The sequence below is a fragment of the Osmia lignaria genome, chromosome 9 (genome assembly GCF_051020975.1).
Source record: "Osmia lignaria lignaria isolate PbOS001 chromosome 9, iyOsmLign1, whole genome shotgun sequence".
NCBI lineage: Eukaryota > Metazoa > Arthropoda > Insecta > Hymenoptera > Megachilidae > Osmia > Osmia lignaria.
The window spans coordinates 12,081,978-12,106,870 of record NC_135040.1 but is presented as its reverse complement, the minus strand read 5'-3'; the positions used below and the strand labels follow the sequence as shown (position 1 = coordinate 12,106,870).

The 24,893-nt window shown below is 41.1% G+C and overlaps 1 protein-coding gene and 1 long non-coding RNA gene across 9 annotated transcripts in view; one reads left to right on the top strand and one right to left on the bottom strand.

Moving 5' to 3' along the window:
* The window catches only part of LOC117605043 (uncharacterized), a 179,215-nt gene that overhangs the window by 126,065 nt on the left and 28,257 nt on the right, over window positions 1-24,893 (bottom strand). The window lies entirely within an intron of this gene.
* Window positions 1-24,893, top strand: part of Rdl (Resistant to dieldrin) — a 77,383-nt gene that overhangs the window by 31,521 nt on the left and 20,969 nt on the right. For 5 of the 6 annotated variants that reach the window (XM_034325762.2, XM_034325742.2, XM_034325711.2 and 2 more), the window contains exons 2-3: window positions 7,870-7,967; window positions 13,292-13,359. In XM_034325762.2, the coding sequence (XP_034181653.1) occupies window positions 7,870-7,967; window positions 13,292-13,359 (166 nt within the window). Of the gene's footprint in view, window positions 1-7,869; window positions 7,968-13,291; window positions 13,360-17,403; window positions 17,472-24,893 lie in introns of all 6 variants that reach the window. The other variant, XM_034325752.2, reaches the window with a different exon arrangement.

The following is a 24,893-nucleotide window of genomic DNA, read 5'->3' as shown; positions in this document are numbered from 1 at the left end:
GCGTGAAAATAGCATCGCACGACGTCAATGGACGCGTCGTCTGATAATTATGTGGCCACGGGGATAAAGAGAACGAACAGGTGAGACCACGTTGAGAAACGATCGGCATCAGGTCCGAGCAAATCGTGCGGTTCCTTCTATAGCCGCAGGGATTCTGAATACCTGATGGTGCGTGATGGTACCTGATGGTCTTCATTTCGAGGAAATTTACAGAAAATAATCATTGATAAATATATAAATTCGAAAGAAGATTATTGATTAATTTATAATTTAGATATCGCCATTTTAATATTTCTAAAAAAGGAAACTTTTTGGAATCTGTAGTCTGTGAAATGGAAATTCATAAGATACCCCAGGCAGAATGAAGAAATACAATAATATATCGAAATTTTATGCAAATCACCCAGCTCCTAAAACTACGCCAAAGAGTAAGATTCCACTCCTCCTAGAACCACAGTAGAAACAATTCCCGGAACCCTCCAAAAAAAAAGGAGCATCCCCATTTCTCCTTCGCCGGGATTCAATCCAAAACCACTCGAACGAGTAGCAGCTTATAAATAAAACAGCCGTTGTTTACGATCCTCTTCTCCTTTCCTCGATCCGCCCTCGTCGCGTGGAAAATACATTAACCATCAGCAGAAAGTTTGAAACTTAATCAGAATCCTCGCTCATTAGCTATTCCGACGGAGAGATATTTGTCGGGGAAACGGGGACGGGCGAGAAAATTTGTGTTGGCGGTCGGGAGGATAAAAAGCACACACGCGACATCGAGCGCAGCGGAAGGATGCGTCCGCGCACTTACCGGCTTCCTGGCTGCGGTCGAGCGTGTAAATCGGTGCCGAAATTAGCGTAAATCACGCCGGGGGTAGCGTTTCGTTCTCGCGCACGCCTGCCTTTTTGCGGCTGTGTTGTACGTAGAGAATGTCCGACGGGCAGAATATAACCCGGTTTTTCGGCCGATGCGACCGGGGTGGCTCGCTTATCATGAATAATTCATAACCGATAGCCCGGCGAACGTCGGCTGTTTGGCAAAGGAATAAAGAGGAAGAACGAGGATCGAAGGGATGGGTAAGAGGCCGAAGGGCGACGCCGGGACGACGTAAAAGCAAGGGGAATCCTAACCGACGACCACGATCGATCCGAGAAGCAGCCAATAGACGGCGTCTTGTAGTCGATAACTTCTTAATTGCGAGAAGAGATCCTCACAAAGGCTTCGGGGCTTCATCTTTTCAGGGACACTTGCGCAACTTGCCGGCAACAACGTTAACGAAACTCGTGTCACGATTGTTTAAGACACGGCCATTGTCGGCCAATTTAAAGACGACGATGAACCTTTATTCTGGTTAACCTTTACCAATTTGCTTTTGAAATGATTAACTCTTAAACGAAGGAACCAAGTTTTTTGATGATCCAATGTACGATTTAGAACTCAAATTCTATTATAATTCTTCTATTACGAAAAATTTAATTAAATCCTCGAGAAAAATAAAATTTAATTACTTTTAAGTAATAAGTATTACTTCTAAGTATTTAAATATTAAATACTAAATATTAAATAAATTATTAAATACTCTTGATAATCTCTACTACCGTATGTCACGCAAAGCGTTGATATTTCTACTGTGGCGGCGCAGCATTAACGCATCAAGTAGTAAAGTCTACAATTTTTCAGCCACGCTCTACTTAAACAGACATCCACGTATAATTTTATCGCTGCCTCATTACGAACCAATAAAAATACAAATAAAACACCACGAAAAATATCATTCTTACCGAATGACTGAAAGAAAAAGAACGAAATCGAAATTGAAGTTACATTAACACGACGACGAAATTGAATCTGTTCCAGCATCGCTCGTCGAGAGATTCGTTTGGCAAGTCGTAAATATATCGTCGTGTTTCGGGCGAAAGAGTACGTACAGTTTTCTCTGGACAAAATTACGACGTCGGAAAGTAGGGAGGGTGGCAGGAGGGTGGGTGTCGCAGGGCGAACGAACGAAAGAAATCGGCCACGAAAGAAGCTGTGCATTTTAGTGTGTTGGAGGGTAAAGCTGGTACCGCCAGCCGGATCACAAATCAAATCGAGAAGAAGTACGAGAGGATTTCGTGGAACGATCGAGCGGAGAGAAATTCTCTGATACACTGGTCCTCTATGTTCTGCGGCGACCCTCCTCCCTTTTCCCTCTGTTTCTTGGCAAGCAAAGGGAATGGAAGACAAAGTTGTCGCAGCGTGTAACGTACAGAAGTGTTTGGAATGGGCGAAAGGTTGAAGAGGAGCGTAAGTTCGGGCGGTAAATTCTTAAGAAGAGGACGAAAGAAGGGAGAACGAGTAACCCAGACCCCGAGGGCGAGACAATTGCAACGGAGACGAAAAGGGAAACAACGGGGACGGGGTTGAAACGAAGGAAAAAGACAGGCTACCGCTCGTGAAGAAGAAACATCGACGGGTCAAGAGCTCTTGGATATCTGAGAGATTGAAATTCGAGGCGCCACGACGCTCGAACGGTCCTCCTCCTTATTTACGCGATTTTCAATTACACTAGGCTCCGCTCGGAACCCTACAACTTTTCCATCCCCTTTCCTCGATACTTTCACCACGTGCTTCTGACGTGTCCAAACGTTACGACGTTCAATAGCAGGCTATCGACACCCGTCGACATTATCATACCATGCGAAACGTCGGTTCCTCCAGCGATTCTCTTTGCGCTTCGACGCCTCGCAGACTGACGCTGATGCCAGCGAATTACGGTTATCGGAATTTTCTCCAGAAACACTATCCAAAAAATCTTTATGTAAATTGAACATTTTTCTAAATCAAAATTAACAAAATTTGTTTGAAAATTTTTAATAATCGAATAGATGGATCGATCATCAACGACTGTACAGTGTAAGGATAATTAAAAAGCAAACACAGTTCAGGAGATTAAACGAGCGCGAATAATCTTTCAAAAGGCTAGCAAACGAGCGGCAAGAAAAGCGTAGGCGTCGAGCTGACATTTCTGAGGCGAACCCTCTGAAAAGGCTGTTTTTCCCTAGCACGCGTTTCACGCTTTGCTCGTCCCCCTAGCGACCACTCACTCATCCCGAAACCAGCACGTCTTCCGAATATTTCAACCGATCGAAAATGTCATCCGTCGAGGACACTCTGCCCTTTTCTCGTCTCCGTTAACAACGACCGACTACGATTCGTACGGATCACTCGGCTCGAAGTTGATTAAAGGAGCCTGTAGGCGGTGCGATGCCTCTCAACCGAGAATGCTGCTTAAAGATGAGGAAGAAAAAAATAAAAAGAATCGAGCCTTCAAAAGGTGCAAAGAAATTTGAATAACGACTTAACGCGTCGCCGGATGACATCTGTTCGCGAGTCTGAATAAATTCGTGCTTCTTAGATAAGGGTGCAGCCCGCAGAGGGAAACCGCTACGAGGACATTTTACACAAGGAAACTTTCCGTCGGCCAAATTAATCACACGTGACTCCGCGCCAGCTCCACGACGCGTTTAATCCGCCGGAATTTACCGTGCCTCCAAGTTTACGGCACTTTGGAATTCACGGTTCCGTTTTCCACGCAATTAGCGTCGGCAACCGACCACTGTGCTCTCATCTCAGCCGCAATGTTTTTTCAAAGAATTTCGATGCTTCGAATCGTTTGCCAACCAGGCTCTTCGCTAACGTCGATCGATAACGATTAACTAAATTATTCGATGAAATACGTTCCTAATGTGGAGCCAAGAGACATTATGTAAATGGGCCTTGGTAACGAGCCTGGCTGTGAGCGAATTCGATAAGAGAATGAACGGTGATAATGACTGCATCTCTGTTTAAACTTAACGTCGAGCTCGAGTGACACCGATTAAAGGAAGAGATTCGAATATTGAAGAAAAAGGCAATTTTTAGGAAATATTTCTATATGAGAAAATAATGTTTTCCAGAAAATCAATCTAGAACTCGTTTAGTACGCGTGCACTTGATTACAGTTCCAACGAATCTCGCTATAAAATATTCATACTTCCATTTATATTTGTTGCATTCGGTATGAGATTGTAAAATTTATTGAACAAGTTGTGCTTTGTAAATGCATCGAATTTTGTCAAAACTGACACGTTGAACGTCGGTGTTTCCAATTTATACTTTCCATTTATCATTTCTTGAATTATTCCAGTTTTGAAAAAGAACATTCCAGTGTAAATATCTCATTAATAAAGTTCTCTAACGAGTAAAATATAGCAATATTCCAACGCAGCAGTTTGCAACCCTTCAAAATTCAAAAATTCCAGTACCATCGAAGATGGTATATTCTGTAATAATACAATTTTTACTTTTTAAATTCCATAAAATTTAGAATTAAAAAGTATGAATAATAATACAAATATCAATTCAAATTCTCCCACATAAATGTTTATACGCGATTGGTGATCCTCTATAGAATTATACCTATGGAGCCTCCCCCCCTACATCGTCATTCTCCCCGTGATTACCTATGGGGTAAGATGGTAGCCCGAAGAAACCTACAGAAGAGAGTCCTCTCCAATTTTCCTAGGAAAGCCTACCTTGCTCGATACTGTACAATCATCAAACAACACTAAAATTCTTATACTATACATCCGAGAAATGATCCCTGAACCACTAATCGAGAAGCATTATTCTATCGTACAGTAATGTTCATTAAATCGTAACGAAGGTTTGTCGGGAATAGCCAAAATGATTGCGACCAAGGTAATTTAATATAAATGGATCGTGGCTGGCCATTATCCTCGGGACAAGAGTGTGTACCTGCATCCTGGCGCAGTGTGTATCCGTGCACACGTTGGCAACGGTGCTATGCTATTCGCACCCTTGTTCTAAGAGCGGGTATCTGCGTCTAATCGATACGCCTAACCTCTGACCTATTATCGCAGCCCGCTAGTAAGTTCTTCGTAGATATCGTTGCGCAAGATTTAGTTCACAGCGGGTTCTGGGAGTTGTTCAATAAATCGCCCCCCAGCTACGTACGGTCAAAGGCACTTCCACTGGGTGCACCTGTCGACCATCTCTTTTTTAAAAATAGTGGAACGACGACGGTATGGCGGTTGTATGGTGATTCCAGATTCACTCTCTCAGTGGATCGGATACAACGACCGTGTTCCCTTGTTTCATCGCGAATTCTCGCGTACAGAATGTCAACGAGGAATGATGAATCGAAGGACAATTTTGTGTACCAGCTGAACCACTTTGTTCACCGATCGTTCATCGGTCCAGTCGGAATAAAATAACACGTTCCCTGACTCGGCAAGTCGAACTTATTAACAGACAGAAACAATAATTTACTGTATCTCGGAGGATTAGCAAAGTTTTGCTGCTTGTCAGGATCTTAGGGAGTTTCGATGGTTTCTAGAATCGGAGGGAATTATGGTGACTCCAGGGACCTCCGAGGTCCCCATTGGTCCCAAAGGAGTCGAAAACTTTAGCGAGCTTCAGATGTGTCGTGAAATTCTAGGGATTCCATTAATGCAAAGCAAATTCAAGGATTCCACATTTACGAATGGCTCTATGGTTTCGAAATCGCTCTGGGAATTGTAAACGGTTCCAAAGGTATCACAGGGCTCCGAGACGTTAATACCCTGGAATTTTTAATGGATTTTAAGAATCGTGAAACTTTTAAACAGTCCTCGAGATTTTCAAAATCCTTTAGAATTTCTAAAATTCATAGAAACTAGCTAATACAAATATCCTGTATTTCAACAATAGTCAGCATACAATTTATCAAAAGTAATTTAAAATGAAGAAATCTGAAGTAATTCTTCTTTTAACGATGAAGAAATAATTACAGATTGATAACTTGGTCATTGATATTAGAATCAGTGCAATTACTCAGGTACCGTAATGAGATGCGAGGTGTCGAATTAGCAATGAAAGGGAAAGTCTCTCACATTTCAATGTAACATCAGTGATCACGGATAACCAGAGCTCGCACATCGCGTTACCCATGTCGCATCGGTAAATTAACTTCGTCATGCGGTAATTTCTATTACAGTCTATCTCGATCGTGCATTCGGTTGACAAAGATCGCGGCTATATCGTATCGCTCAGCACGAACCTCGCGATTCTAATCTGCGTTCTAGTGCACCGAAATTGTTACGTTTCTAAAGGTTTAAGTTTATAAAAAAAAAAAGGCCACAGAGAATTGGATCGGGCAAAGATTCGAAGTCGAAGGCAGATTGGCTAACCGAGTCCATATCTGCTGACCCGTTAAGTCAAACCCAGACGCTCTGCATTTTATGCGTCTAACCTTGCATACGAGCTTCTTCGTGCTCGAGTACGTTACACAGACTGTTACAATGGCTGCTGGTTTGGAGAGAACCGCCAGCAAAACGGGAGATAAGAGGTGGACGATAAATTATCGCGAGGATGAGAGAGGATCGTTGGATCCTCGTATCTGTGATTGCAAAAGCTTCTGTGTCACAGATTTTTTTCTCATTTTTTAATCCTTTCCCTATTATAATTCATTATGAATAGTAATTATAGTCCTTTTAGCTATTATCACCGATTATAATCTATTGGCTGTCGTCTCTTGCATATAAAAAAGTCTATGAAATAAAATGCAATATATTCAATTTATACTAAAGAAATTTATTGCATAATTTGATCATCTTTAAATGAAAGGGTCAAAAGATTTTAGAAGAGAGAATTCTTTGAACCAATTGGGAATTTGATTAACTGTCTGTTGAAAAATCCCACAAGAATCTAATTTCAACTTTTGTTTTCCAGTGAAATTTTCGATAATTGTTTTTGTTAATACCGATTTTAAAATACATGGAAAGCATACGTTTTCGGATTGAATAAACAAAAAGGCTGCAAATTGACGAACAAAATCCATGGATTAATAATACTTCAACGACAGGCTTCGAAATATAATTATCTCACGCCGTTTCGCGTCATTGACCATTTAAAAACCCATCAACTCGTCAAAAGCGTATTTTTTTTTTTTTTCAATTTATCTCGACGCGTGATCTTGTTTAACGTTATACGGTAACACATTTGGCGAGCTTCAAAATCGATCCCTCCGTTGACGTATGAAAATTTCGAGCATTCGCGAGACAGAAAATTTACGTTGCAATCGCGACGAGAAGCCACGAGAGGAGCAAAAAAAAAATAAAGTTACCGTCCTAAATTTATGGTCGCCTCGCTGTTTCATAATTAAAGCGCGGTGTGCACGGTACACAGAGGGATCGAGGATTCTTTTTTAAAGTTCGTCATAGCGTACGAAACTTTAATATCCACGACGTGGCTCAAACGTCGGACTTTATATACCCTATATACAGCTACCTGTAAGTTTTGAAACGCTTCAAATAAAAAGTCAGCTATCTTTTAGGAAAATATGGTCCTAAGCTTTTTTTATTGTAAAATTATATATTTTTGGAAGCATTCATTTTGTATTTACGAAATTTCGCCATTTTTTTATTATGTAAAAAATCATGAAAACTCTAAGAATCTTAATTATGATAATAAAAATATAATCCTAATTCTTTTTTTAATTATAGAACTATATTTTTGAAAGAATTAATTTATATCTAAACAATTTTGCCATCTTTTTATCACATAAAAAATCATTAAAACACTTTAAAGATCATAATTGCTACATGACGATGGACTTACATCAAATTTTTCTAAGAAAATTTCAAAAATCCTGGACGCCACTATAGAACACATCCTGTAAATCGTAACTCGTGGCACGTCGGTCATATTAAAAGTGTTTCCCGCGTGTAAAACGATGCTCGTGACCAACCACCGTCGCTCTCTCCTACCCTCGTTCATCCTCGATTCAACATTTCCTTTTTTTTTCCCCCCGTGTCGGCAACTTTCTCAAAATCGTTATCCTTTTTATATTGCAGAACCGGCGGAGGCAGTATGCTGGGTGACGTCAACATCTCCGCGATATTGGACGCGTTCTCCGTCAATTACGATAAAAGAGTAAGGCCGAACTACGGAGGTGAGTAGGGAGACACGAGATTTCTTTCCATCCCCCCCTACCCCTATTATCTCACTTAACCCCCGCCTATCGATAGTCTGATCATTCGACCACTGTGTGGTAACGTCGATATCGTGAGCAAAACCGCAATCACCGAGCAATCAGGCAACGATTAACACCGGCAAACGTGAGAACGGCTTTGATTAAGTCAATCCAGTTTGTTCATTTCGCTTGTAAACGGAACGGTGAACGGTTTCGCTTACGATGCTCGATTACTTTCGCATACCTGCTTACTCGTCGCATTTTTCTGATAGTCGTTGCACGGACTGGGCGTATCGAAAGTATTCGTTTCGCAGCTAACGAACGTAAACGAGAAGCTGATGGAGAATAAATAATTACGATCGAGTTCGTTCGCTGCGAACCACGCTGCGGAGAAGATCTACGACGTGTGCTTGGTATAAAGTGTTAATTGAAACGAGATTGGTTAGTAAACGGTGCTGGAACGTGGCTCGATAACAGATGGAATCGATCGACGAGAATGAAACTGAAACTGATCGAAAACGTTTAAACTCGAATACCTCTTTTTTTTTTCTCTCTTCCTTCGATTTATTTTTTTTCTTTCTCCTCTTTTTTTTCTGTAACGAGAGAGAAACACGAGGGAGAAGGACGTAGGTAAAAAACAGCTGGATGAACGAGCACGCGGCCCGGAAACGTTGATCGGGACACGACAAAGGGATAAAAGCTCGACGACAACGCGGAGAAGAGGCAGAACGCTCGGGGAAATATTTTTGACGCCGCTTACTCTTTCGTCGCGGACGATACAGAAAAGAATATTCGGGACAATAGGGAGCAAGCTCGTGGGCGTGTACTTTGCAGTGTTGAAAAAGCTTGGCCCAGGGACGGACACGGAGAATGAAAAATCCGCTTCGTCCTGCCTTCGATCTAAAGCGGGCCAACTAATCCGTTGTTCTCCATCCGTCAGATTCGAAAATGATGCCCTTAATAACCGGCGACGATCGATGAAAAGAAATCGAGAGAAACGTTCCGTTTCCATCCAGCTTCGTTTCATTTCGTTCGTTAAATTCTACACCTTCGTCGACAAATAATTGTTCATTTAAGTATGAATAAAATCATTTTTCAATTGGCTAAATAAGTTCGGTTTCCACTAAAATAGGTAACAGATCCTTATGAAAGCTAACCCAGATATGGCTGACATAGCGCTCAAAGTGTTGAATAAGGTCACATCTTCCACAGTTCACCTATCCTTCAAAGTATGAATATTGAATTCGCGCATCGTGTGTAATTATGTTCGCAAAAGGTTATGGGGTGGGTCGTTTTTCGAAAAGTGATACTATGCTCTTCTAACCCTCGGACGGCGGACCATGGAGAGAGCCTGAATTTCAATTTAATTTAATTTTATATTTCATATCATTTTCATCTTCTAAATTTTACACCGTTCTTTTAAAAATTATTATGAATGTATTTTGTATAAAAATCATACATTTGGGTCACGATTGACCCAGGTTTCGTTGTTCAAGGGTTAAACAGCGGATGTACGAGCAGAGTAAGCTCGTGTTTTGTACAACTTTACCATAGCTGATAGAAAAGGAAAGTTGGTTCGTGAGATAGTTTATGAACGCAACGAGGAATTTAGACGCGTATCGATGAAAGGGAATGGGAAATTTTCAATTGCCGCGAAAGTCGAATTTTCGGGCGAAACCTGTGGCAAGTCAGGGCGGGGCTGGAGCGCTTCGATAAAACTTGGATCGATGCTGGGACGCGGCACGGGTTGCCACGGGTTACCGTTAACGGCATCTCTGCTTCAGCTACGCTCCGCCACAGAGTTCTTCACCTTCGATTACAATTTCAACATTGATTCTGTCAGCCACGAGCCTCCTCTCCGTCATCGTGTACCTCGTCAAGCGTTCTTAACCCTTTGAGCGGCGACATCTCCGAACGCGAACGCTCGACAGAGACTGGAATCAAGGGAAACCGATCGTCCGGTCGAGTTCGTCTTTGTTTCTTTCTTCGAATCTTCACCGGCATCCAAATTATCAATCCTTTGGATTTCTATCTTATCTGATATTTCTCTTTGATCACAATTCGTGAATGCAGATAAAGAAATGAATAACACTATCATAAAATTTCAATATTTTCCATCACCTTCATAAAAAATTGTATTAGAAAAAAGATGAAAATTTTACATTCATGAATCTGTCATAAGAAGAAAGATGTAACCCGTTCATTGAATTGGTAAAATTCAGTGGATTTTCCAAGTTATTCGACTACTCCTCCGAAAGGATTCACCCAATACTGCACTGTTCGGTATTTTCGGGTAAAAGAGGACGTTACCGAGAAGAGACAATAAATCGCAAGGTAACGGGATCGTTCGAGGGAATCCTGACGGAAAATTTCGTACGATTTTCGTGGAGGGCAGAAGGGAAACGGTAAATAGGCTTTATTTATTCGCCACCGCCTCGAACGTGTAATCATTTTCGTTCCGTCCCTGATCCCGTTCTGGGACAGTTCCAGCATTGACTGCTGATGCTGGCCCCGAGCCACGGTGACCCACGTAGGCATACCACAACCGCGGTTTCTTGCTCTTTTCCCGCGAGAGACAATACCGGTGCAATTCAAGACACCGAAAAGTATGCCGACCGTGAGAACCGTTCCGAAGTACAACCCCTATATCTGTTCCCCTTGTTCCGCTCGAACGATCGATTTCCTCGCTATTGCAAACTTACCACCGTCGAAATTTCTCGATCTATCAACCCTTTCGAAAATATTAAAAGTCAAAAAAAAAAAGAAAAATATACTGAATTGAGTAACCTCCTCCTTTTTCGAAGTCGGTTAAAAAATGAAGGATTTTCTGGGAAGCTAATTTTAGATGAAATCTCTTGATTTTCCCGCGGGACGTAAAGGACTCGAAACAGAATTACTTTTGCGGCGAAAAAGCGTATAGATCAGAGTAACCGGAGTAGATAGTCGAGGTAGAATTTATATTTCGACACGAACACGTCGAAAGCTTCATAGAACTCTCGGAATCTCCAATCTCCCGTGAAGATACCAGTTAACGAGTTCCTCGGGAAAAAAAAAGCTCCCTCAGTTTCAACGGGATTGATCTTCACGCAACGAACGGGCCGCGGAAACTCCCGGGATCGTAAATAAAGCCGGAATTTCGTGCGGAATTCGTTGTTTCGAGGCGCGGCTCGATATCGCGTCCAATAGAATGCATTATTCGCCGCCGTACGTCTCGAATTTATCGGTGCCCGGTAAAAATGGCTATAAATCCCGGTGAGAATTTTCAATAGCACCCCGCCCGTAGTCTCTTTATTTTTAGCGATCCCGGATACGCGTAAACGCGATCGTATCCGTCTCCGTTTCCAACATTTCGATCTTCCGGCCCCGCTAGGGGAACCGCCGTCGCTGGATTTACTTCGGCTTCGCGGAGAATACTAGGTTTCAACATTTAAAATTTAGATGGACCTCGAAAGCGTTACGAGCTGACCGAAACCGTAGGTAGCATGCGTCGAACTGGATAAACAGTGCGCTCCCGGTCTCTGCTTCCTTTTCACCTAACCGTCCTTCATTCGATATTCCCCGTAACGCCGAAGGATTTCCGGCCATCGTTTCCCAGTCCTGCTCCAAAGTCTACGTAAAAATGACAAAATACGTGACGGGCAAGCTCGATACGAACGCGTTCCTCGACTCGGCTCTTTAACGACCTGCCCTGCGGCTACCTGTGCACCTATATATTCGCGCGTGCAAACAATTCGATCGATCGCCTGCCGTACGTAATTCAATATAGTTCAAGGACTCGATTCAACGTTCCGCCTTCGAGTGTTCGTAAAACTCGCGGATCGATCGGCGCTTCGTTGCTTCGTTATTAGCTGCAACAATCTTTAGACGGGGGTGGATTTTCGATCAATCGCAGCAACGGTGGAGAGATTCGATAAACCTTACGAATCGTTTTTCTTGAATAAAATCGTCATCGCGATGCGATTTTATGAGAACGAAGTAAAAAGTTGACGATTTCTTTCGGAAGATAAAAAGCATTCGCGTTATTGAAGAGAAAGAGGAAATTTATACATGTATGAAAATATGCAGGAAGAGCGTAGATGAAATCAATATTTTTCGTCAGGGATTCGGTTCAACCGATGCTATTCACTCTTTTTTTTTTTTTTTTCATTTTTCCCCAGTTTTTCCCTGAAACAAGTCCTCATGGACGATTGGGTCGGGCAGGCAAAACCATACCGACGCATTTCAATTAACCCGATACCCAGGTCCGTTCGTTGCGTTTTGCAACGTGTACGCGAAACCGTCATTGTGAAATATGTGTCCCATATGGGACGGTAGCAGGCTATAGGGTTTTAAAAGCATCCCAGAAATGGAAATGAAGATATATCGTGGGCGTAGAGCTCGGTGCCTCTGGCAGGCCTTGTTGTTTACGAGTCAACTTTATCGTGAAAACGTCTGTTCTTGGGCTTTTTCTTTTTCCCTTTTCGCCAGCATTCCCGCTCTTATTTTTCACTCGGCTCCTTCGAACTTTCCCGACAACGACCGTTTCTCTGCTCTTCCCGTTCTAATGAAACTCTAATGCCCGATGCGAGGCTACTCGATGTTAAGAACCCCCATCGTCCACCCTTGCCGCCTCCACGATTTCCTCTAACTCGATCGTTCGACCGTTTCCCCGATCGCTTCCACTTCTGCTCGAGTTTATTGTTTTCATCGGGGTATAACAGTTCGGCTCAACTATAACAAACTTCTATTTCAAGTACTCGTTACACGAAACACCGGTTAAAGAAGTTTTCACGACTTTGAACGGTTCTAAATTGGAGAAATTTTAAAGGTGCGAAGAGAAAGAATCGATTGGTTCTCGAATGATTTATGGAAAAAATATACTATTAAGGTATTTGCGTATCGAATAATATGATCTTCAAAAAAAAACTAACGATCAACGTTTCAGCACTAATGAAAAAGAAAATCAGAAAAGAACTCGATCAGTAACCAAGCACACGTATCGGGAAAAGACGATCCTGGTGGTCCTCTAATCGAGAGTAATTACCACTTTCAGCGATCCATCCGACGTAGCGATACCACTCAATACCCATGACATTCCACACTCACAGTAAAAAAAAAAAAAGTACATTTCACAAAATGAAACGAAATGAAAGGCAAAGAAAAAAAAAATATATATATGACAAAGCATCTGTTTAGAGAGTTAACGAGAATGATAATAACTTTTTAACGATCAGTGAACAAAGTAAAAAGCCATAGTCACCCCATCGTGTAACATATCCGCGGCCGGAAACGGCCGACTCAGTCTGACTAACCTTCGATTTCAGGTCCTCCTGTCGAGGTGGGCGTCACCATGTACGTCTTGAGTATCAGCTCGCTATCCGAAGTGAAAATGGTACTATACCTCTAGGTCTTACTCAGTCATTAAGCTGAAAAATCGATTACTAAATCATTCCTGATCGTTCGACTAAAACATCCCCCTTTTTCTCCCTTTCTTATTATTATTATTATTATTATTATTATTGCCCGAGCAACCATTTCTATTTTAGTGCCCGTGTATTTGAGAGAACGATTGTCGTCAATCGTTATTAGACCACGATCTATCGTCCACACTGTGCATATACACACAGGCACACGTATTCGTACAGTTCTATACGTGAAAGAGAAATCATACCAGAAACGTAACACGGAACAACAGAACTCGCTCCACATTCCTACACACTCGATGCATGCACGCGCACAGGAATGCATAGATTCCCCTCAAGCTCCGTCTTTCGTTCCCCTTTCTTCGACGGCATAATATTCGTGAAAGACCGAACCATACTTTCCCGATACCTTTCTTTGCCGCGCGCATGCGCGCGCAAACATACCGGAAACGCTTTGCCCTGGCAACTCTTTCCCGAAGGGAACGTCGCGGGATATCACGAGTTTTATGGAAGAAACGTTTTAATTCTTTTTTAACAAAGATTACGGATTTTTCTCTTGATCAAATTTGAAACTAAAATAATCACGTTCAGTAACGAAGAGATTAAATGAATTCTATTCGCGTTGAGTTGCAATGGAAGGACAGAAAATTCGGCAGGTTTAATCCGGTTCGATCGCGAAAGGAAAAAGTAGAAATGCTCGTGGGTGTTGTACGGAAGCGATTGCTGGTCGCTTGCTCGTTCGATCGTACGTGTCGAGGCTCGATTGGCGCTTCGTCGATGAAATTAGTTCGGTTGCCGTACACAGAACCGCATCGCCTCGAGCTGTGTGCTCCTTTGATCTGCTCTTCGTTTCGCGAGAACGCCTGGAACATCGCGACAATCGCGTAACACGATTACGATCGAACCGTCCTCGTGTTCGAACTCGTCTTCCGCTCGACGTCCAATTTCTTGGCATGCTGCTCGACCAAATTTTCATCGATCGAATCGCGACGACCGATACGCGTTTCGTTTAATATAAAAATCGTCAATTAGTTTCGTTCTCGAGAGAGTAGTTGCAAATAGGAGAACTTAAAATGTATCCTTTAAAAAATATTTCGTTTGTTACACATATACAGGGTCGTATTCACTGAAAATCGGGAAATTTGTAAACGTTATATCTTGAAAATTGATTAAAATCGAGTGTATGCATAATCTGAAAAAAATATATGGTTCCATTTAAAAAATAAAACTTGACGATCATATCTCTTAAACTAATAATGCAAAAGATTTTTCACTTCGGCCAAAACATAGATCCCCTTTTCCCATGCAATTTCCATATCAACAATTTTTTGTATCATTAATAGTTACGGAATAGAAGCTCTGTATCCGTTTAAATGAGACACCCTGTAGAAAGGACGGATATGTTTATTTTATACCGCTGTACAACCAAAATGTATACGGAGCTACGTTTTCCCCCCTGCTTGAAACCAACATCGTATTCGTTCATGCATTTTACATGTTTCCTGGTACAGTGTAAATATAAATAAACTATTGTCCAGATTGCGGAAACCGTAACATTTTATCCTGTTGCAATATAAAAAAGGATGCATTTTACGTTCGAATATTAACACGTTCAGTGCCACGAGAGGTACCGGTTAAATTGGAGAAAAAAAGAAAGAATTCCAAATAACATTAACGTCGCGTTAATTATCTAAAGTAAATGAAGAATGAAAGGATCATAATTCGAATTCTTCGAATTATAACGCGTCGGGTGAAATAAGTATATTTGAAATTAAAGAGAAATTTAAGGAGAGTTGAACGCAACAAACGCATTTCAAGGGGCATAAACGTATATCAAAGTAGGTATATAAAATAATACTTAAGTGGCAGGTGTAAACGGTTACAGTTAGGAGGGTGGCTTTGCCAGCGCAACTTCGAAACTAACGAGATGAACCCAACTCGGTTAAGAGGTCTGACCAGCTTGATACGTTGCATTACGTCCGCCTGGTTACCATTAGTACATACTACTCCGAGTGTTAATGTCGAAATAATTGTGCGCGTGCATAGCACACCGACACCCGCACACGACACCGCGCGATAAACCACCAAACCAAAGAAGACAACCAGACACCGAGCCCCAAAAATGGACAAAGTACTATTTCGCGTGTGTGAAACGATGAGAAAGTGCTCGCATACCAAAACTAGGCTACACTCAGAAAAAAAGAAACAAAGGGGAAAGAATAAAATTTCTCCCAAAAAAATGAAATTTTATATTCACATGCAATTATTCGTTGAATCGTAGACGATCGATGGTTTGTATTTTCTTACACATTGCATAGTTCTCTTAGAAGGCACAAAAATTCTCTTGTATTTTATCAACTTTTTTATCGCTATCTCTATCCGACGAGTCTCTTCGACTAATTTTAATACGAATTTACTCTACTTCGAATAAACCTGAATATCGTTTTTCCGAGTGTAGACGAAGTTATTTATTTACTCACTGTCTCCTGCTTGTGTTACATCATACTTTAATTTATATATATATATTTTTTTTTAAATCTTTTCTTTAGCCTATAAGCTGTCTGAAGCGTGATATGCTGTTGTCCGAAACGACAGAACGAACGAACACTTTTGTTTCCTCTCTTACAGTAGAAGAATAGTATCTTGTTCAATTTTGGATATTACATAACGCACGAAACGTCCCGTTAGACAATTTTTTTAGACGCTAGCTGCTATGCCGCGGTTGCTGACATGGGCTGCCCGCCTGCCACCACTTATACAATTTATTATTATTCTCTATATTTTATAATTCCCGCCGACAGAAACCCTTGTCGCCCGAGCGCCCCTGACCCCGATCACCGTCACCGCCACACTACCTTCACCCCCCTCAGCCCCCGCCCCCGCCCCCGCCCCTGTGTCTGACACCGCACGTATCACACGTTCGTTTACGAACACGAGAATAGAAAAATGAGAAAAAAGAAGAAGAGTTACCCAAAGGTTCCACGTCTCTCACGACGTCCACACGTACGTCCGATAATATAAAACCGATTCGTTTCGAAATTTCCTTCGATTCGATTCTATTTTACCATCCTCGCGACTTACGATCCGTACGGAATCGACAATCGCAGTGACAATGACAGCAAACATGCGAATTATATCCGTTTTCTGAACTCGTGCCAGACTCGATGAAGAGAAAGATAATAAAAACGAAAGCAAAGTAACGAAAGGAAAATCAACAAACACGTCGCTCGGGAAATGGACAGGTAAAGGACGGGGATTAAAGGGAGTGAAAAACACCGGGGAGAAACACGAAATAAAAACCGGACCGGATAGACGTTCTTTTTAGAGAGACCGCGATATTAATTAGATTCCGACACGATAACAACGGTGCAAGATGAGACACTTTCTAAAGGGTAACAGAAGTAGTGTCAAAGAGAATAACGAGAAAAGAATATGAAACAGAAGATAAAAGAAAGCGAAACAGAAAAGACGGTAGTCGTGTAAGGTAATATATCACCTTGCTACACGTGACTGTGATGGGTGTGTATATGTATGTAATAAGGATTATATATACATATATAACGGTCAAGTGTGAATAATTCTTCTAGCTTGGAAAACAACGTGGCCGACGAGTGCTGTTGATTTGGTTCCGTGCAGGGTGCGAGCTCTCTTCGACTTGTACGCTTGCATTTTACCCCTGACTCTCGTTTTCATTCAAATTTGGCAAATTAAATATAATTTTATCGAAAAAAGAATATTTATATATATATGTGTATACATATATATGGAATATAAAATGAAAAATAATCCCCCCTTTACGATTCTGCTCTGAGACACGAACCAAATCGCTCTATTCGTCTTTTTCTTTATCATTTTCCAGAGGAGCACAGCCTCGTGTCCGTGAGTCAGGGGTAGCACACCAACTTAACTGTTATAATTATCTACGTACAATCTCTACCTGTCACATGTACGGAAAACATAGAAACTAGCGGATAATCAGAGCGACCAAGGCCGGATGGTTTTGTTGATTGCAGGTCCACCAGTGGAGGTTGGCGTCACCATGTATGTCCTCAGCATCAGCTCCGTGTCCGAAGTGTTGATGGTACAGTTTTCATTCTCAAACTCATACAGAACTCACATCCGAACAGTTCGTTCGTTCATTTTCTTTCTATCTCCCTTACGTATAATTCGGTCGTCAGGTCGCGTGAATTTCGATCCTCCCTTTCTTTTCTATATTTTTTTTTCTTTCTCTATCGAATCGCAATCGAATCAATCGATCGAATTCGATCCTATAGATCGACGACGGATCTATCGTATCGAACGTATCGTTCGTGGGATCAGCTTTCGCCGATCGCGATACCGTTCATTCCACTATGCCGCTTGTTTCCGATTCTTTGTTTCGCGATTAAACGGCGCGCGTGGGTGTGCGTGCGCTACCGGGGCCCCGCGTGAAATATTCATCGCGAAGGAATTTTTGTAACCCGCGCGGTTCGAACGAAATTTCATCGTCCCAAACGAGAAAAATGTTTTCCCCGTTTCGTCGACGAGGGGGAGGGAAAAGAAAAAAAAAAAAAGAGGTCCAAGTATCGCGATCGATCGCGACGCGTTGCAGGGCGCGGAGGAAGGGCTTTCGAATCGCGGCGTGTACTTTGTATCCGAGTGGAAATTTTCGAGGAATTCTCGACGGGTGACTGGGGGTAAAACGCGCACCAAGGGATGCATAGGCATCGCGACTCGCGATATTTATGTTGGCAGCAAGGGGCATATTGGCACGTAACACACACCTACATATTTGCATCCATACGCATATACGTTCACGTACATGGATATACAAGGAGAGAAAAATACATACATAACGTACACGTACACACACTACACGGATGGCCTACTAACCTACGTTTTTATAGCTCGTCACAGCTGTTTGGTTGGCTGAACTGTTACAAGGGAACCTTGCTACGTTCCACAGTCTTCGCAAGATATATTCTTGTCCACTTCGTTTATGGTTTATGGTTGACTCGTTTAATTCGATTTGCGATGTTCTTGTTGCATGGCCCTACCCGCGGTGCTCGAATCGCCGACGAACTCGCACCCACCCCCACAGAAAAGAAAAAAATCGTATAAGTACGGTACCAACGGAAAAATCCGTTATAACGACTTTCATCGCGATGAAAATTTTTCTCTGATATTTTTCATCCAAATTTTTCTCGAAATTAAATTTTCCTTCGAGTGAATCGAATAAAGGAAAGGATCGCGATTCGAGCACTGCAGGCCGCACATATACGTTGAGGCACGCATATATACGCGTAGACGTACACGTACTTTCGTAAATCATAGATGTATACGTATATAAGCGTGTGTACAGCGTCACGTATGGTATACATGTATATATATCTAATATATATATATACACCTGTATATGTACATGTATATTTTCTTTCTCCATATTTAAGATACGTATATAGCGTAATGATATAACGTATTGTGTATTGCGTATACTCCTGTAGTATTCAAAGGTATGTGTTCCGGTGTCTGCAATCAGTTGCAAACTGGCACGTAACTGGATCGATTTCCATTTTTCTTCTCCGCTTGTTTTTTTTTTTTTTTTTTTTTTTTTTTTTTTTTTTTTTTTTTTATCGAAATATCTGGTCCACTCGGAACATCCGTATCCATAAATTACACAATTTTTTTTTTTTTTTTTTTTTTTTTTCGTCCATCGATACCGTTCGGTTATCACTGAACGAAACGAGAATCGGGACAACGTAATCTCGCGATAATTCAACGAGGGTCGTAAATCGAGATAGAGAAAGTCGAGGATAACTCGATCGAGATCCAGAGTGCGAGTTTGAAACTGAATGCACGAGACTGGACCCCAGGTGTTGAGCCCTGTGCGGAAACCAAATCAAGTCGACACTGTCACCTGGGACGTGACTCGCGATTTTTCTACCCGTTGGCGAGCCTTCAAATATACATTCCGTCTTCCTACCGAATCCTCCTATATCCTAGCTCGAATTCTCCTCGAGACCGGATCGGAACCGGACCATCGTTGCCGATCGTTCGATCGGAAACTGGTCCGGTTCCACTTTTCACGGAGTCTCGGAAGAACGAAGGCAAAGAAGCCAATTTTCCTACCAATTTCCACGCCCTTTTATCTCCCACTGTCCGAGAGTTCCATCGAACCAGCCGAGAAATCTCGCGCCACCCTGCAGGAAAATCTCCTCCCCTTTCTCCCTCTCCATCCCTCTCGTGAATTCTGGACAATCGGGTTTTTTATCAGACGGACGTCACGACTAACCAAACGACCAGAAAGAAAAATATGCAAAGCGAAGTGGGAAAGAGAGAAATCCAGTGATACGATTCGACGAGATACATGACCGTGTCCCTTTGCATCCCTTCTTATCCCTTTGGCCAGCCGACGATGATTTCACATTTAGAGAAACCAAGTGTATAGCTCGTGCTACGTTGCCACTACGATCGAGGCTATACAAAAAATGATATATTATTAACTTTTAGATATAAATATTGTTTCGTACATTTCTATTATGATATATAATACGACACCTATATGAGCTGTATCATTGTCAGTGTGTGCAGTACGCTTCTGGTCGCTATGAATCACTATGAGTATTGCCGTACACGTTCTAATTATTATCTATCTTTGTGTGTGTGTGAGAGTGAGTGGGTGGGCTTGTACGATCTTGTGTGCACATTAATACACGCTGGTGTGTGTCGCGAGATGCGTGCACGCGTACACAGACGAACAAGCCACTCGTCAGGGCGCAAACAGCACGATGAAAAAAAAAAAAAAAAATAAAAATAAAAAAAGATATATATATATATTTATATACGTTGGGCGAACCGCGCCCTCGTACGAGCCTCTCTTTTGCCTTCCGTCATACACACGTTGCGTTATCTTTCTTCTTCGTTTTTTTCATTTTTATCTTTTTTCTTTTTCCAATTTTCAGTTTCGATTCGCTTTGCAAGCTTCTGCTTGGAACGCTTCTCTGTATATGTAACAGCTTCGTCACCTGTGCCATAGACGTTTCGTTACCTTCTTCTGGCTCGTTTCTTTCGCTCGTAGATCGTAGGCGAACGCTTCTCTGCTCGTCGCTCTTTCTCTCCTTCTCACGGATAGGTAATGTTTAATGAAATATCGTCTCGAACAGTGTATCGAAGAGATCGGGACCGAATCCATTTTGCAATGTTTCGTTTATCGATTGAAAGGTTAAAGTAGAAATCAATAATTTTCTTCTTTTACATTTATTTATGAAATTGTCTAAATTAGCATTATTTCAAGCTTAGCCTGTATTGATTCATCCATTGATTTGTAATGATACGTTTATAATGTTTAGAGTTGATTTTTAGTGGAAGACACGTCACTCTCGAAAAATAAGAGCACACGGAAGAGGAGTATGATTGCAGATAAGTATGGTTGCGATAGTGTTGCAAATTGAAAGGTATCAAGCGTCAAAGAGGAGAGTAGGACAGATTAGACGTCCAGTGTGCATCAGGGCACGACTGCACTGCGCCTGGAGGAACGCCAAACGAAGCGAAGCTTGCTTGCCATGACAACTTCCGCTCGAAGTGACATCAACGCCACATTACAACGGAGTTACTTTCGAGCCCACTTTAATTAAAGTTACATCGAGAGAAACTGGTACCACTCGTATCGGATACCACTTACGCCGATGCTTCTACCTTCTCCAATTAATAACCAACGCGCAATTTTCCGAATCGCGAATTCTTCGGTGAAGTGGACGAAACCGGATATCGAAATGTTTTCCCAGGTTAACACCACTTCATGGGTTCGAACTTTGAGCAGAAACCCGTGAAAAAAACTCGTGCGGACGTATTAAATTTTGTTTGTACGTTTCAATGATTCGTTTGATAAATTCGATATAAATGTAGAGTTTTAAATAATCTATATTTCAGATACGCTTGATTCATGTTAAATATTCAATTAAAATTATAAAAAAATTACAGCTTCGGAGAAATTGCAATTAATACGCTGCCACTAATTGAGAACCGCTGAGTACAGATATTAATTTATAACACTTGATGAACGGGATCCTTGATAATGATCCTCTTTGTCCCGAATGAACGTTTCATACCGCACAATAAAGTATGCAGCGCGACTGCAAATCTGTTCAAATATCTATGCAAAGCCTATTCAGAAACTGTGGATCAAGCGATCGTGTTCGGGTGATAAGTTCCAATTAGTTGGCTTTGTCCAAACATGGAACAATGTACCGATCCGTTTCAATAAAATAAATATTGGAACTATATTTCCTTGGTGTTACTTAGAAGTTAAAGAGACATATAGATCATTCTTAACTGAAAGTGGAACTCTAAGCATTAACCCTTTGCATTGAATTATAATTAATATAATTAATACATAGATTCGTAGAAAATTTACAACTTTTTCTTTTCAAATCTGTCGCGATTTATTAATAAGTAATTAAGGGTTAAGATGAGCCAACTAATTACCAACAACACTATACGTTCACACGAGTTCTTTCCATTCACCGAAGCGAATTTCAGCCGTGACAATTGCACATTTATCCGGCAAGAAAACTTTCCGCGAGTTGAAAATGTCAGAAAAATATAACGTCTACATATACAGAGTCGATGATGGCGGTAAGCGTCGCCTCGGGTTGGAATCCTTCCACAGTCGCCGAGTGAGTGTCAGCCGTTATTGGAGCCGTAAAATGTCCAAGTTGCTTCCTAAAGTTTCCCAGATATATATACATCTCTCTCTCTCTCTCTCTCTTTCTATCGCGTACCATCGAAATTTCACACCTATAACGGTAGCAGAAAATTCCCGGAAGTTCGACGTTTATAATGCTCGTAAAATTTCCGACGTTGCACGGACGAATGTTACGAAAATGTAACGGAGTGAAAAAAAAGAAAATATGGGGGAGCAGAAATTCGTACACGGCTACTTACGAGCCTGGATTTATAACGGCGATTATTATTTATCGGCCACGAAACAAGCGAACGTTCTCTCGTTTTATTACTCGCTCAGCTAAATCAGAACTTCTCTGCTGGCGTGAAAATCATTTTCACGAAACTCTCGGAATTCGCACGGTTCGATTGCGAATACGTGCGGGTGAACAGGCTCGACAAAATCATGAAAGCATCGCTTCGACTCCAACAAATCTGTGTATTCGTCGATTACGATCGGTAGAGAAACGTTCGATCGTGTTCAATTGTGTACTATCTGTTCGATACACTTCGCTGGACAATGATTTCACGGAGAAGAGTTTTGGTTGATCGTTAACCCTAGAGTGGGCGAGTACTGTCTCGCAAATGAACACAGGATGTTCCAAAATTTTATTTTAGGAATTCAATGATTTTCAGAAGAAAGGAGTTTTGAAACTTTACAAAAGAACACACACGTAAAAACACAGAATTAATTGTCATTGTAGAAAAATACTTTTACCTTTTTGAAAATTTCTTCTGGACAACCATCTGAAAATATAAGCAACGGATGGAAGTAGACATTGTTTCAGTTTGCAAAGTTTTCAAGTATTTGAAGTTTTAAAGTTGTTTGAAGTATTGGAAGATGCTAAGTAAATCTCAATGTCTTTATCGAATCAACTTTTATTCTTTTCTTAAGAAGGTTGAGTAAGACCAATGACATTTTATTTTGCAACCACTCTGATTGAACCACTCTGCGATGTGATTAATATTAAATATTTAATTGTTATTGAATCTGCAGTGTTCACACTCTAGCTAATTATAATAATCTAAAAAAATAAAATTTTCGATGGAAAAGGAGATTCAAAAAAGAATCCAACAAAGGACACTCATATTCGATTTAAAATCGAGTTATTCTTTGCATTCATTGCATTTATTAAACTTTCATTAATTTAATCCCATGATTAATAAATAAATCACGCCTACTCTATGGTTAACAAAAGTGTAATAATTAATTAATAATCGGTGTCTGAAACGAAATGAATCAGCTTAATATTTTCACACTATAATTCCACCAACTTTCAGATCCTTCTGTGTACCGTTTGCCAAAAGTTCAAAGTTCGATTAGACAATAAGTATTCACTGTTTAGATCGAAGGTTCTATCTATGAGAACATTACACGTAGACAGTGCATGGTTGCTTGATACTCGTGTTTCGCAGCATGTTTGCACGTATTAGTGTCGCCCAAAGTAGCGATAGTCTGTGTATGGAATACATATAATCACCATATACACGGTCCATGCACCTTAACGCTTTCGCGTGTACACACGAATTAACCCTCGCGTCGCGAAACTACCCCAACCGAGATCGGTCACGTCGACAGGGCTTAATTACGAATTTAACCACCTACCAAACGACACGACTTGATTCGACTTCTGGTCATTTTCATACGTCGATTCATTATCTGTTAAAAATTTCCAACATATAACACGCGAGAAAATTCGACCTGATCATCCATCGTTTTAATTAACAAATCATCGAATGAATAATTAATACACTCACGATTTACGAATATTTAATCGTTCTTTTTAGAAAAGTAAAAAATTAAAATAAGAGAAGATGCACAATTATTTTCAATTTCAATCCTCCGAATCTTTTAAGCGTAAAATTCTTGAATGGGAAGAAGTTTCAAAATGTTAAGCAGTTAAATCTTGAAAGCTTCTCGAGGCTCGAACGCATCGAGTAATTAAACTTTTAGTAACAAGATGCAAATGCGATCAAATCTTTCGTTTTTTTTTTTTTTTTTTTTCTTCTTTCTGTCGTACAATCGATAAGCACTCGGGCTTTGATAAGTGAACTTTTAATAGCGTCTTTGCCGGCTGGTGGAACTTGAACCGCGTTTAAATTCGCTCACTTGTAATTACGTCCCCCTAATAATAGAATAATCAAGAAACTTTAACGTGGAATGATAAATCTAACCATCGGACGGTGGTTGATCGTACTCGGCCACTTAAACTTTCTTTATCGGATGAATTTACTCGGCTTCGCGACTAGGGAATTGATGAAGAACGTCACGCCACGCGTTTCAAGAATTCATCGTCGATTTCGGAATCGCTATCGAAGTAATCAAAGTTTCGAACAAAGATCCCGTGATATTTTGACACCTGTAACATAACGATCGTTACACCGAGGGTAACACGTTCGACGTTAAATCCATTCGTTCTCGAACCGCTTCAAACGGAATCGTGTTCGTTCAATCGCGCGCCGATTCCCCTCTTCATGCGTAAAATTGTTTCACAATCTTCCGTTCATATGAACTCGAATAACCGACCGACGAAAATCGTTTGATTTTATGTGATTTTCAGGCTGACCTCGATATTCCCCGCAACGCTATCTCCAAATGTTTTTCATTTAAACGAAAGAACTTCAACGTTGTTTAAGCAAAAATTTTAGCAACGTGAACTTTCGTTACTGTCTCGAATTTCCATAAAATTGCCCTTACGGGAAGCTTCCAAGTAAACTGTTCTAAGCTCGGAAAATTCGTTGCTAACTAGGAGTGCGCGGTATTGCCAATTCTTATGCTAATCAACATTTACCGCGTGTAATT